Raw genomic sequence first — 14,224 nt, 5'->3', positions numbered from 1 at the left:
GCATTGCCTACTCTGGGGAACCCTTCCATGGCTTGACTAGGTGGAGTTAAAGGTCCTTAGTATCTTGGAGGGAAAGCCAATCTTTCCCATGTATTTTTACCCTTTGCCCAGCTCAGTGTCTGCTTGTTGCATACACAGTTAAATGCATTTGAGTGAATGTACTCTTACAGCTATAATGTTTCAAGCTAGTTTATGGTTTAGCCATTGTGTACAAGTTTGACTTAATGATAGCAATAATAGTCAGCTCCCATGTGTTGGGACATTACTGTGTACTTTATGTGCATTATCTCATTTAGTCTTCACCGTATTGTGATGTTGCAAACATGACTAACCATCATCTCCACTTCACAGAACAGGAAATGGAGGCACAAACATAATTAACATGCCCAGGGGTACCGAGCTAGTGATGGAGGTGTCAGGACCCTTAGTCCCACTCACCTCATCCTAGGATCCCACTAGACTCTTGCTATCCACTTTTGCTTCTGTGTTCTTATTCTTAATTCATACCACATAGGGCACTCTAGGAATGATGCCTCTCTTCTACCTTCCCTCACCAGCTGCCCGGGAGCAGCAGATCCTGGAGAAACAGAAAAGAGCTAAGCTCCAGTATGAAAAGCAAATTGAGGAGCGATGGCGGAAACTAGAAGAGCAGCGGCAACGGGAGGACCAAAAGAGGGCTGCTGTAGAAGAGAAGAGGAAGCAGAAGCTCCGGGAAGAGGAGGTGAGGCCCCAGGAGCCCGCCCTCATTCCAGCCACCTTGGCAACTTGCACAGGGTGTAGTGCTGAAAACATCTGAGCATCCTGCCCAGCTTTGGGGTACAAGAGAGACTTGATCCTGTATCTTCTCCCAGTGGCTCACCATGCGTTCCTTGAGTATGATGACACAGTGATCCAGTGGTAGAAGCACTGGCATAGGAACAAAAGAGACTTATCTGTTCAGCTCAGATGCCACTTTGCTGTATGACTTTGGGCAAGCTGGTTGGCATCTCTGGGCCTTGATTTGTTCGTCTCTGCATTGAGGGGGTTGGATTTGGTGGTCTCCAAGAGCTATTCCAGGCATAACCTTTTCTGACTCTAAGTTAAGACTCACAAGGGATTGTGTTTAGGGTGATACAGTCTGAATGGTTGCCCTTGCTTCCAGGACAGACATGAGGCCAGAGTGTGAGCTGTGAGGATCAAGAACAAAATGAGGGCTGGGGTTGTGGCTCAGTGGTAGAGCACTTGCCTAGCATGTGTGAGGCACTGGGTTCAATTCTCAGCACCACATATAAATAAATAAAATAAAATGATTCTGTGATTCACTGCTGGAAAATTAGTTTACCCTTGATTACAAAGATGCAAGTTAATTTAAATTTTATTATAGTTCCTGCTTTAATCATCCTTTCTTTCCAGTTACCTTTTAAAAAAGAAATAGAATGCAGTTACCCCTACAGAGTCCTTTATTTCTAAACTGAAAATGTATTTAGAAAGCATATTTGAGTTATAGATTTTCTTAACAAGAATATATTAAGGATGTAATCATAGCCTTGTATCAGGTGATGATTATTTTTTATTCATAAGGTATAATGACTCATCTTTTAGTATGAACAGTATAGCAGTTTGTTATCCTCCAACACTGTAGAATACAAAGACTTTTGTATAAATTTAATATTTAAAAAAATCTCTGAATGGTTGCTTTCCACTATATATATTTATCCCTTCCTATTTTTTAACTTAAAAAGCACATATGAACATGTATACAAACACACATAATTAGATTCATCTTTGCCTACAAAGCACCCATTCATGGCAGTTTCTTTGTTCCTCTTAGCAAATAAAGGTCTAAGCAAAGCTCTTAGCCATGGTTCACCTTTGTCGACTGCTGTCTAATTGCTGTGGCTTCATCTGCCCAGCTCTACCACTAAGCAGCTGGTAGCCAGGGGCAAGTCCCATAATTCTGTCTCCTCAGCTCCAAGTAGAAATGTTTACAGGAATTAAAGGAGTTGAGTTTTGTGAAAGTGTTCAGTAAAACACCTAGCACGGACTAATCCCTTAAAATGTGAGATTCTGTCCACTTATTTCAGTTGACCTTGGCTGAAGCAAGGTAAAAAGGGAGTTACCCAGAAGAGCTTATTGCACAGAATATATAGACTATAAAAAGAAGCCCTAGAGTGAGAGGCTATTTCAGTAACTTAGGAGCAATTTCTCTTTTTTCAACCTCTCTACTTCTCATGAGTCACTGAACTCCCCTATTTTCTTCCCATCCTCCATTCCTTGATGACTTAGAGCTTGTCCTTTTCCTCCCTAGCCTCCCCATTTTGATTCTTGACATCCTCCAGGATTGCTGATTCAAGGGAAAGCTCGTCACTGCTGCTTTCGGGAAGGAGCACTATAAAGTGTCAAGTTACAGCTTCCTGTGTTCTGACACATCCCATAGTGTCACAGGGGTCCACTTTTGAGGCAATTTCTATGTTTAATTTTCCTTTATAGAACAATTAGTACTATTAGTTGTATTAAGTAGTCAGGCTCCTCCTCCTTGCGGATGAGGGAATGTTATGCCAGATGGTTGGTCCAGATGCAGCTGAATCTTCAGAAGTTTCACTTCTGGGTGATTTTCCATTTGCTTCTGTGATTTCCTGAACCCATAATATGGTGTTTGGGGGGTGGGGAATGCTGCCTGACCCTTATCAGCATAAACAGCAAGTTGAACTTGCTTTTCTCTTCTCCCTAAGCATGGTAAGACTGGTCAGAGAGCTGGGCTTCCCAAGGTTGTGTAGCAACCCAAGGAAGCAGAAGTCTTTCTCTGCCACCTACTCCCACCCTTAGGGCCCCAGGAGACCCAGGTGTAGCTTAGGAACTTGTCACACACAATCTGGCCAGTTAACCACATTGGTGTTGGTGTATTACAAATAGAGGCCTATTTGGCCTTTTTTGTGGTTGATCTTCAGGGAAGGAGGTTGAGACTGCACTGCAGAAGCCCCTATCCAAAGGAATACCTTCATGGTCCCCTCCCCCAGTGGTTTTTGGAGAGCTCTGCAAGGGTTGTTACATGCTAAGTACCTGACTGTAGAGATTCTTGAGTCCTCTTCTCAGTGTCAGACTTAAGTCCTTTTTGTCATGCTCTGTCTCTGTCAACCAAGGAAAATGCTCAATAGAACATCATTCATCCTGTGCAGACCATTTTGCTTCTCTAGTCTGTTGGGAAATGTATATATTGCCCAACAAGTCCTACCTCTCTAAGTCTGATGTTTGAGAGATCAAAAGAGACCTGTTAGCCACTCACTCCTACCCAACCCTGACCTGGCTTCAATCCCTGTGGTTTTCATGATGTTGCTTTAGGTAACTCTTCATATCTGTGCCAAGGCAGAAGTGGGTGGTGTCTTAGAACTCCCACCACCACGTTGGGGGTGCAAGAAAGCACAGAAGCAAATACAAAATTATCCTGGCAGTGAAACCACTAAAGATTCAATCGCATCAGGACCAAGTGTCTGAAAGGCAGAATGATCGTCATGACTCCCAAATGTCTCAAGCTTTGGGCTGGGGATGGGGCATGACTGGTATTGTAACTCAGTAGTAGAGCCCTTGCCTTGCATGCATGAGGCACTGGGTTTGAGCCTTAGCACCACATAAAAATGAATACATAAGATAAAGGTATTGTGTCCATCTACAACTAAAATATTAAAAAAAAAAAAAGAATTGGGCTGGGGTTGTTTTCAGTGGTAGAGCACTTGCCTAGCCTATGTGAGGTACTGGGTTTGATCCTCAGTACCACATAAAAATAAATAATATAAAGGTTAAAAAAAAGAATTGGCACTAGTGGAGGCTAGCCAGGCCTGTCCGAGGGAGGGAAAGTCTGGTATCTGCTTGAGATCCTGACTTTGAATTCAATTTCTTGCTGGAAACCATCTTTTCTTTAAGATGGATTCCTACAGTGTTCACATGCTGTGCAGTTCCAAAATTAAGCTGCTAAAACAGGCATGTTCCTATCCCCTGAGTTAAGGCTGACAAGCAGTGTGCTCACCCATTAGGGTATATAGCTTCCTGAGTAGTGGTCCTGAAAGAAAGGATTTGGAGAAGGCAACGCCACATTGCTTATTTACTTTCCAAGAGTAGCTTCATCTCTTAGTTTGAAAAACCTAAACTGTTCATACTCTCATTGCTTGCTAGATAACAAAACTTACCAAGATGGGTATAAAACAAGAAATTTCTGAACTTATCTAAACAAAAACTTTACTTAGCTGAAGGCTAGCCACTCAGGGCCTGAGCTGTCCAAGTTCCATGCTAACCACTTGACCTTCTGGCCTAATGTAGGCATCTGTTTGTGGAGACAAAGGCCTCCTACAGAGCCCTGCTGAGAACCTGGGTCCTTGTCCCCACAGTGTCATCCCCTAAACACATAATAAAAGCGGGGGCAAAGGCACAGCCTCTGACAGCCCCCACTTCTGCCCGAGATTGCTGTCTGGGTAGTAGTGTCTGGGACATGCCCTGTTAAAGGATTGTTGTACTGCTTAGCTCAGTGGGTCACTTTGGCTGTGATTCTCTAAATTCTTTGAGTCAGATCTAGATCTAGAGCTCAAGGGGACTTTTGCCTCTTATTGTTCCTTCCTTCTAATAAACCCTACTCAGTAGAAGATATTCTGTTGACAAGAATTTGCCTTGCTCTTTCCCCATCCTCTGTTGATCATCAGATAATACCCAGGAGAACCAAAACTTGGCAGGAATTGAAGTATGCAGTATGCTATCCTAGTATTTATTAATACTGTTTTCCTGATGTGACTGAGCTTACCCTTGCTTTTTCATGCTCAGCCTTTCCTCTCATAGTGTGGACCCAGTACCATCAACACCTGGTAACTAGTTAGAAATACAGATTCTTAGCAGGCTCCACCCCAGACTTCTCAGAAACCCTGGGAAGAGGGCTGGGGATATAGCTCAGTTGGTAGAGTGCAAGCACGAGGCCCTGGGTTCAATCCCCAGCACCGCAACAAAAAAAAAAAAAAAAAAAAAAAAAAAAACCCTGGGAAGAAACCTCAACAATCTGTGTTTTAATAACACCCGCCCCCCGCAGGGTATTGTTATACAGCCAAACTTACACTTAAGAACCACTTATTCTAAAATGTTCTGTTGATAATCCTCCTCTTCAAATTCAGATTTGGTTAGCATTGGTGAACTACTTACACATCAAATACTGGTCTAGACATTAACTTTGTAGACTGAGAGTGTTCTGATAAAGTAGGTATTGTCATTCTCATTATGTAGGTGAGAAAATTGAAGCCCAAGGATGTGAAATGATTGACCTAAGGTCACAAGGTCACAAAGTGGTAAGCAGAGGTAGACTGAATCTTTACCTCCTGATGCCAAATCTAGGATTCTTTCCACTTTATCATGTAAAGGATCAGAAAGGTATACATAACACTAGGCAATACTTCCATACACAGGACTAACTTCTAACCAGTGCAGTGGACAAGTTTTGTTTTTGATGTGTTTGAATCATCCCATTCTGACTTCTTTGGGTTCCATAAGTCTCTTAGAACTTGATACTACCTGTTTTCCCTCATCTCTCTAAAAATTTGGTGATACAAGGTGATTGTTTCTTTTTCTCATGGATAACTACATTTTTATAAGCCTACTGAAGATCCAGATGATCCAATTTCCATTGATGGAATTTGGAACTGCTCAGTGGATTTGGGGTAGATGGCGTGGGTAGTTTTTCTAAAAGTAACTAACAGTCCAGGGATAGGTTTGGCTCTGGTTGAACATTACTGTGTAATTCTGCCCCCTAGATAGCTGCTCAGTGGTAAGAATGGCTCAGTGAAATTCAATGTTTTTATTCTCATTGAGCTTCTAGTAGATGAAGAACTATCTAGCAAGTTCCATCTGATGTATAGGAAATATACCATAACCCACCAGAAATTAAATTCATTCTTCATGGTGAAAGGTTTCAACACTTAAATTAGGTCATTGACTAAATACTTTGTTAAATTCATAATGAAATAATATTCAGCCTCAGTCTCAAGTGCCCCTATTTCAGGTATCATGGTAGATAAGTTCTGTTTCCTCTAAGCCTTGACTTTTATCTGGCAGATCACCAGTGTTAGCCATCAGCATTTAATGGCCCAAGTTCATGAAAATGGAGCAACCAGGAAATGCACACTCATGATTATAAAGTGCCCAGTCCTAAACTAGAACACAATTACTAGTCAATATAAATTTGAGTCATACAAGAGGAAATGATTCCCCTCTCTGCTCAGAGGCTCCTAAAAAGACTATTTGCAAAAGTTTTTTAGCAAAGTGCTATTCAGAGAAAATTATACAGAGGAAACTGAGATGTAAAGAAGCCAGCTGCTCATCTTGTACCTCTGGTGTAGACAAAAGGGATAAATCCAGGCACATCCTAAGTTACCTTTATGTGTTTCTAGTAAGTGAAATAAAGGAACCTTTTCCTGATGTTTAAGTCCATAGTTACACAGTTTTGCTATCCTAATTTTGCTTGCTTGTTTTAGTAAACCATAAAAAAAATCATATCTTTGTATTTTGGAGTCAGATAGGACCAGCCCAGTTCCAGGAACTTCACAGAGTGGGTTTTATGAGGACTAATGGGTGTCAGTATAATGACCAGCCTTGCTTTGGGCCTTCTCCAGTGGTGGCAGGGGAAGTAGCTGGTATTTGCAGTGTCATTGAGATGCAGAATAAGAATACTTTTGCTGCAGTGCCAAGGACAACACTATGGAAAGTAACAGTCTGGTTAATAAAGGAGGATGCTTTTGATAAATCCTTTGTTAAGAGAGAAGCCTACTGGTAGATTGTGTTTTCTGGTTAAAAAATTGCTTAATTCTTCCTTACCTCATGCCCAAACCTATCTAACTCTGGGGATGTATAAATGCTTTACTTTGTGGCCAGAAGATTGTATACTCTCATCTCATTAAGTTTTGAACTGTTCAGAAAAGTGTTATAATATAGAAAACATTAGATTCTTCTTTAAAAAAGTATGTTTAAGACTACAGAAACTCAAATTATATTTTAATTTAAACTTTCTCAAATCAGAATGTTTTATACTTACAGTTATAAAGCTGCAGTTGGTTCTGGAATAAAATTCCAGTTCTCTTACTGGATGGTGCAAGCTGGAGTTTGAGACAGGCCTCAAGGAGTTAATGCTTGTTGAGCATTATTCTTAAACAAATCAAGGGCTGGCATAGCAGCAGCTTCTCCCGAGGGAGGGAGGGGTGAGGAGGGGACAGGACACAGTGTTCGGTTGGAGATCTGGTGATAGCCTAGCCGCATTGTTTACTCTCTACCCAACAAGAACATGCTGGTGTGACAGAGAGAGCATGTGTGCCTGGGTTTAGGATGCTGAGCACATAAAGCCCAGTTTGGTGACTCACCCCAGAGCACTGAGGCGGCAGTGCAGTGGGGCTGAGTGTTTGATCTTGTTCTCTGTTGACACCCAATGCTTTGCGTGAACTGGTCAGGAGCGACTGGAGGCAATGATGCGCCGGTCCCTGGAGCGAACACAGCAGCTGGAGCTGAAGAAGAAATGTTCATGGGGAACATCACTGACCACAGGACCCGGAGGACGTGATGGTGAGTGCAGGACTGTCCCTGCATTGCAGGGCTCCAGTGGGAGATCCTGGGCAGGGCTGGGTATCCACAGGATTGCTGTACACAGCTTTACAAGTATCCTTTTTAGATGTGATCTTTAAAACTGCTAAGCTTCCATGTATGCCTGTGCATTCTTCTTCCTAGCGAACAGTGGTTAATGCAATAACTGGGCTTTGAGGAAAGAGCAAAAGAAAATGAATGCAGAGCCTGACTAGCAGGGCTCAGCAGGCAGGTCCAGAGGTAATCTGATTTCAGGGGAGGGAAATGGCAGTAGACTCAGTTACCATTCCAGATGTGACTGGGAAAGGCAGAGCAGGAGTTACCCTCTAAAAAGGACTGGACTTTTTATTTTCACATTATGAATTTTTGTTGCTCTTTTTATTTTGTTTCAAGGGGACTTATTTCATTATCCAGTTCATACTCATCTTTAAATTTTCAAATGTTTACTTTAATGTATGGATTATTAGTAGTCTCAGGATGACTTTTCCCCTCTTTTCCGTGTCATACTATGTTTCAGTGATCTCAGCATTCTATTATGCAGGAGTTGTATACCAGCTCTTTCTGAAAGATGTTTATAATATAGTTTCTTAGTCATATTGTGCTTTTAACCTTTTGGCAGTGATATGCTTTTTTTCTTTTTTGAGAAGTCAACAACACATTTGTTAACTTTTCTAATTTCCTAATTAGAAAATAAAATAAAACAACAAATTGGGACTTTTTTCTTTTACCTCTCTTTGCTCTGATTTTTTGCTGTGTAGGTGAATCAGAAAATACCCCACCCCCTCCTCTAGGTTTAGCAGCCAGCACTCTTCCTCCGGACGCAGGGACCACTGCCACCGCTGCCGAGTCCAGCAACGGTATATCCGAGCATCATCATGCCATAGCGTTTTGTGAAAACTGTTCTGATCACACTCCTCCATTATTGTCTGTCTCAAGCATTTTCACAGTTGATTTCTTAGTCTGACCTGTTATAATTTTTTTCTAGAGATGTGAATGACAATCCCATTTTTCTTTGTTCCTCTGCCATCATGGAGCTGTGCATGCCTTATATCGTAGTTTTCTGGAGACATTTCATCCTCAGCTCACTAACTTCTACCTTAAAAATCTTGTCATTATTTGATTTTTTGTGCATTTAGGTCTTTAACAATTTCATTAGTCGTCTGTTTTAGGCATTAAGTAGTAAGGCATTCAGATCACTTCTGGTGAAAAACCGGAAATCACAGTTCTGAATGGAATACTTGGTCTTGGTGTTAATGTGATGAATACCACAAGTATTTGAAAGGGAGTGCTAGGGAGTTTGATAACACTGGGAATCCAAATAATTAGACAACTTGGTTTTGTGCTTCACTTCATATCTCTGTCTAAAATGCTGTGTTTTGGGGATGTAGCTTAGTGGAAGAGCACTTGCCTAGGATGCAGGATGCCATGGGTTTGATGCCCAGAAAAACAAATAAACAAAAAGATTTCTATTTTGGATACAGACCTGGGAAATTCTTATGGGTTAGATTAACAATGGAACTAGCAAAACTTTGTTCCCATGTAATAAAGACTAGAAATTCAACACATATCTGGTTGATATAAAAAGGATATAATATTCATCAACAATACAGAAGGTTGTGTTGCCAGTAGGAATAAATAGCCTTGGTTTCTGGCATTCATTTAACAATGACTATCCTTGTACCATGGATTTTGCTATATGGAGCTACACTACCTATCGGGTGGGCACTGGCCTTCTCCCACAGAAATGGGTACAAGTAGAATAGAATTAGTACCCAAGGTTATCACCAGGGTAAGGTGAATATGGTACTTGACTTGGGCACACAATTTAAAGGGGGCTGCCAAAAATCTCAACAATGAAGATAAAATCTTAATAGAATATTTTTAAATGAGAATTAACAGAACAGTTCATAGTGAACAAAAACAGAATTTCAAAATATTAGTGTCATGCTGAACTATAGCAAAGCCTGAGGCAAAAGAGAAAATGTACTCCAATATATGTGATTTATGTCATACCTACTTATTTTACTAGAACCTTAAAGTAGTTAAAACACTAAAGTTTGAAAAGTTGAAGTGTTAAAATTCAAAACATCATTGTGAGTGGTGGTACATACCTGTAATCCCAGTTACTAAGGAGGCTGAGGCAGGAAAGTCACGAGTTCAAGACCACCCTGTCTCAAAATTGCAAAATAAAAAAGGGTTGGGGCTGTAACTCAATGGTAAAGGGCCTCTGAGTTCAATCCCTAGAATCCCTAACACACACAAAATCAAAACATCAGGTTTAAATATTTTATGTATCCCCCAGTCTAAATTTATTATGCTTTGACTTCAACTTAAGTTAATTAAAATTATTTAGGATTATCATATGGTCAGCATAAATTGTCAGATGTGACTGTTCTCCAGTTTGAAAACAAGATGAGCAGAGGAGTTAGATTTTAAAAATATTATTGATGAGTTTGTGTCCTTTACAACCATGGGTACACATTTTTCCTTTCGCCTCAGGCTCCAATATAGCTTGGCAGGGCACTGCTAGAACCTCTTTGTTGGTTGTAATGATTTAATTTTGAAGCCAGTCTGAAATAATGACTGAAACATGAGAACACCAAACTTAGGGTCATATGTTAAAATCCTAACCATAAACTATTAAAACAACTACAGAAGAGCCATTTTGATCCATCTTTTAACAACAAGAAGAAAACCAACTACTAAAGGTCATTCTGCTTTAAATATAGCTCCCTAAATTACAGATTACATGTTTTTTAAACCTGAGCCACAGGTAACCTTTAGGAAAATTTCAGTTTCAGCACATAGTCTCAATCAGACCATAGAACATTTCTAGTAGTGATTTGTCTCTGTTCCAGGTTGGTTTTGTTTTCATGTGGTGTGAATATATTTAAAAATCACTGGATACAAGAAAATTATTTTGGATTAGCATGGCTTTAGTTGAATATTTGAGTGAGGTTGGACATTTGAAATTGAAGAAAAGAACACAGTGAAGAAATTGCATCCCTGAGGCTGATGTAGACTGGGCATTTCCAGATCAGGATAATGAGATCCCAGGATGATAGAAGCAGAGTTGTGCTGTGCCGCTGTGGCGTAGATGTGTGGATGAGGACAGGAAGGACACTTTGGGATATGTGTTTCTCAGTCTATAGTGGCGTGAATATCAATGTCTTTAATGCGTTTCTCTGCAGCATGTGACAAACTTTCAACATCAACCATGAATTTGCCAAAGCAGATGGAGCCTCCCATGAGTAAACGCCTGTCTTCATCCACCGTGGCAATATCCTATTCCCCAGAACGAGGCAAGTGAACATGTAGACATGGTCTTTCCAGTTTGCTTCTCTCTGGTGTGAGCATCTTAACATTGGCCTTTGTGAGAGCCCCCTCTGAGCCTTCTGCAAATATCGCCATTGTCCTAGTGTGTTGGTCTGAATGTGGGAGCCCCAGGGCCTTGCTAATAAGACTTTGGAAAGTGGCATTGCTCCTTAGAGCCAGGTAGTTATTGAGTAGGGATATTGAGTAGGAATTGATATTCTCCCAGTCTGAAAGACTCCACATTGCATGTAGAAGTTTTAAAAGTACCTGCCTGTCTGTCAGTGATGGGATGCGGTTGATTAGCCAGAAAGAGCATAATGAGTCAGTTAGCTGAGAGACTTGCTGTGTGAAAAAAATGGGGCTCTGCAGTCTTTCATGGTTTGTAGATCTGTCCATTTTTTAGATGAAAACAGAAGCACAGAAGTAATATAAAGCCTCTAAAAGAGGAAAAGGGTGGATGGCCTTTATAGGCAGAGCTTTTGAGGTAGGAGATGTGGATAGGACATATGCTGAATAGATTTGATGCTGTCCCTGTTCTAACCGAAGTTTAGATGAGAGTCATTGCAAGCCTGAATTTATACCTTTCACAGTATGTAGGTTAAGGAATGGAGGACTCTTCATGTATTAAATGCATATTTTAAAGCATCATTGAAGGAATGTTAGGTACCAGTGGAGTATTTAGCATGTCAAGTCATCTCCAAGGGGTGAGCAGGAGAATGTTTGTGACTTAGAAGAGGCCGGTGTGCCTTCCTAGTTGTTCACTGGCATTGACCTTGGCTCCTCTATCCCAGAGGCATAGCATGTGTGTCAGAGCCCCTGTGAGTGTCAGAATCCTGGTAATCTGATGCCATTCATGGGTAAGCACTAGGATCATGGAAGGAATTAAGAGTTGAATGAGAACACACCCACACTTAACTCTGTACAGCTGTTCCATTAGTGTATTCCATGTTTTCATTAATTCATATGCTTACATATTGATGTTAAATTCATTTTCATATTAACTTGTAAACATAAAAGTTTATTATATATTATTGACAACTGAATTATCTGTGAATTATAAATTGAGAAATTTTAATCCCCCCCAAATTTACTAGTTAGTAGGCATCCAAAGAACCCTAAGTAATTCTTTGTATCTATTGCCATATTATATATTCTAAAACCATCAAAATATTTTGGTCATTGAACTTTGGATTATGAAGACTTTTATCTTCCAATAAAACTGATAATCAGTTGGCCATTAATATTTTTGTGCTTCTCATTCACTTTTGGCCCTTATTTATATGGAAAAAGTATGAAAGGATCTATATTTATGGGATGACATATTTCATTTAAAAAATCAGTGTGTTGTGAACTATTTCTTAACAGAGGACCTAAGTAGGTGTACTTTTTTTCAGTGTTAGATCTACTCTATGAGTAAGAGTCCATATGAACATCTTGGGAGGTGGGCTAACATTCTTTGAGTGATGCAGGTCACTGTAATGTAATAGCATGTCAAATGAATTCTGGTGCCCCAAGAGAATTAACGCACTCTCCCAAACTCTAAATAACGCTTCGTTTGTTTGATTTTATTGTGAAGAACTCTAAAACCATTCATTGTTAGAGTATTTTTATTTCCCACATTTGTTCTGCCACTTAAAATTAATTCACATCATGCACTGTCATTTAAACATTCTATTTTGTTTTATTTTAATTTGCTTTTTAAATTTTTCATTTGATTCCATCCCTCAGCTCATCGCATGCACCTTAGTCCCATGGAAACCTTTCTTGTTATGCGACTGTTGACACCCACACAGGCTTCTTTAGCCAGAAGTAGAAGTGCACTCATGTTCTCTGAGCAGGCCAATGACTCAGGTAAAAGAGGCCACGCTAGTGACATAGAGGAAAATGTCCAAAGCAATATTGGTCAGCCTGGGATTTTTATTCCTAGATTTTTGTATTTTACTTCCCGTTTGCTGACTTCATGAAGTATCTTCAGTGATTAATAACATTTTTTACCCACCAGTGTTTTGCTGTTGCTACGTTTAAGTGCCACAGAGGTGAGTAAGTTATTTTGACTGAGGGCATGTACATTAGGAAAAAAACCTACTTGATGAGCTATGGAGGTTAGTTGACTTTTCTTAGGAGGTGGTTTGGCAAAGTAGCCTATAGATACGAGTCTCTGGCATGCCATAGCCAGCTGTATCATTCACTACCTTTTACCATTTTGGGTAAGTTAATTAACTTCTTTAAGCCTCACTTTGCACATCAATAAAATGGAGTTATTTTCAATTGTCATGAGGACAATTGCCATTAAATGAGGTAATGGTGTGAATAAGATACCACAAATGTCTTAGAGCATCACTATTCAAAAGGACCAGCAGTAGCAGCATCACTTAGAAGCTATATAGGAATGCCAACTCTCAATTTCCCACCTGACCTGCACATTAAAGTCTGACAAACACTGGATTGGACCCTCAAAGACCTTTTTCTACCAAATCAAATCAAATCATCATGTCAAGATTAATGAGGGCTAGTACTCTCTTTGTAAATGAGCAATGCTGTATCCACGTGAGTTCAGGTCTGGTCTCTATTCTGAAGATACAGTGTATTTAGTGAAATAACACATATATTATATAAGCCTCTACCAATTTGTAGCTGCTTCTGAATAGTTAATACTATTTCTGTAAAGTAAATACACAGATAGCCAATGAGCACTTGACAACAGCACTATTCATTAGAGAAATGCAAATCAAAACCATAGTGAGGTACCACTTCACCTCCACTAGTATACCTAAAACCTTTTAAAAAGAAAAAAAAATAACAAGTGCTGGGAAGGTGTGGAGACACTGGACCCCGAACACATTGCAGGTGGAAAATAATGCAGCAATGTGGAAGACATCCTGGAAGGTCCTCAAAAAATTAAGCATAGTTAACATATGACTTAGCAATTCCGCTCCTAGGTATAAAGCCAAGGAAATGAAAAACATTCGAACAAAAACTTGTACACAAATGTTCTTAGAAGCATCATTCACAGTAGCCACAAAGTAGAAGTAGCTCAAATGTCCCACAATGAATAGATAAACAAAATATGGCTTCCAATCTGTACAGTAGAATATTATTCAACTATAAAAACGAATGGCATACTGATAGATGCTACAAGATGGATGAACCTTGAAAATATTATGCTAAGTGAAATAAAGCAATCACAAGAGGCCATAAATTATATGATTTCACTTATATGAAATGACCAAAATAGGCAAATCCATAGAGTCAGAAAGTGGACTAATGGTTATCAGAGACTAGGGGAAGGAAGAAAAGGGAGTAACCACTTAATGGACAAAGGGTTCTTTTGGAG

General features: G+C 40.0%; 1 protein-coding gene across 9 annotated transcripts in view; it reads left to right on the top strand.

The window, feature by feature from the left end:
- The window catches only part of Map7d2 (MAP7 domain containing 2), a 108,276-nt gene that overhangs the window by 56,367 nt on the left and 37,685 nt on the right, over positions 1–14,224 (top strand). For 2 of the 9 annotated variants that reach the window (XM_047535851.1, XM_047535844.1), the window contains exons 3-7: positions 558–721; positions 7,446–7,557; positions 8,334–8,432; positions 10,767–10,877; positions 12,619–12,741. In XM_047535851.1, coding sequence (XP_047391807.1) covers positions 558–721; positions 7,446–7,557; positions 8,334–8,432; positions 10,767–10,877; positions 12,619–12,741 — 609 coding nt within the window. The remainder of the gene's footprint in view (positions 1–557; positions 722–7,445; positions 7,558–8,333; positions 8,433–10,766; positions 10,878–12,618; positions 12,742–14,224) is intronic. The other 7 variants (XM_047535849.1, XM_047535848.1, XM_047535850.1 and 4 more) reach the window with 5 other exon arrangements.

Source organism: Sciurus carolinensis, chromosome X (assembly GCF_902686445.1).
Source record: "Sciurus carolinensis chromosome X, mSciCar1.2, whole genome shotgun sequence".
NCBI lineage: Eukaryota > Metazoa > Chordata > Mammalia > Rodentia > Sciuridae > Sciurus > Sciurus carolinensis.
The sequence above is the reverse complement of the archived record's forward strand: the minus strand, read 5'-3'. Positions and strand labels throughout refer to the sequence as shown.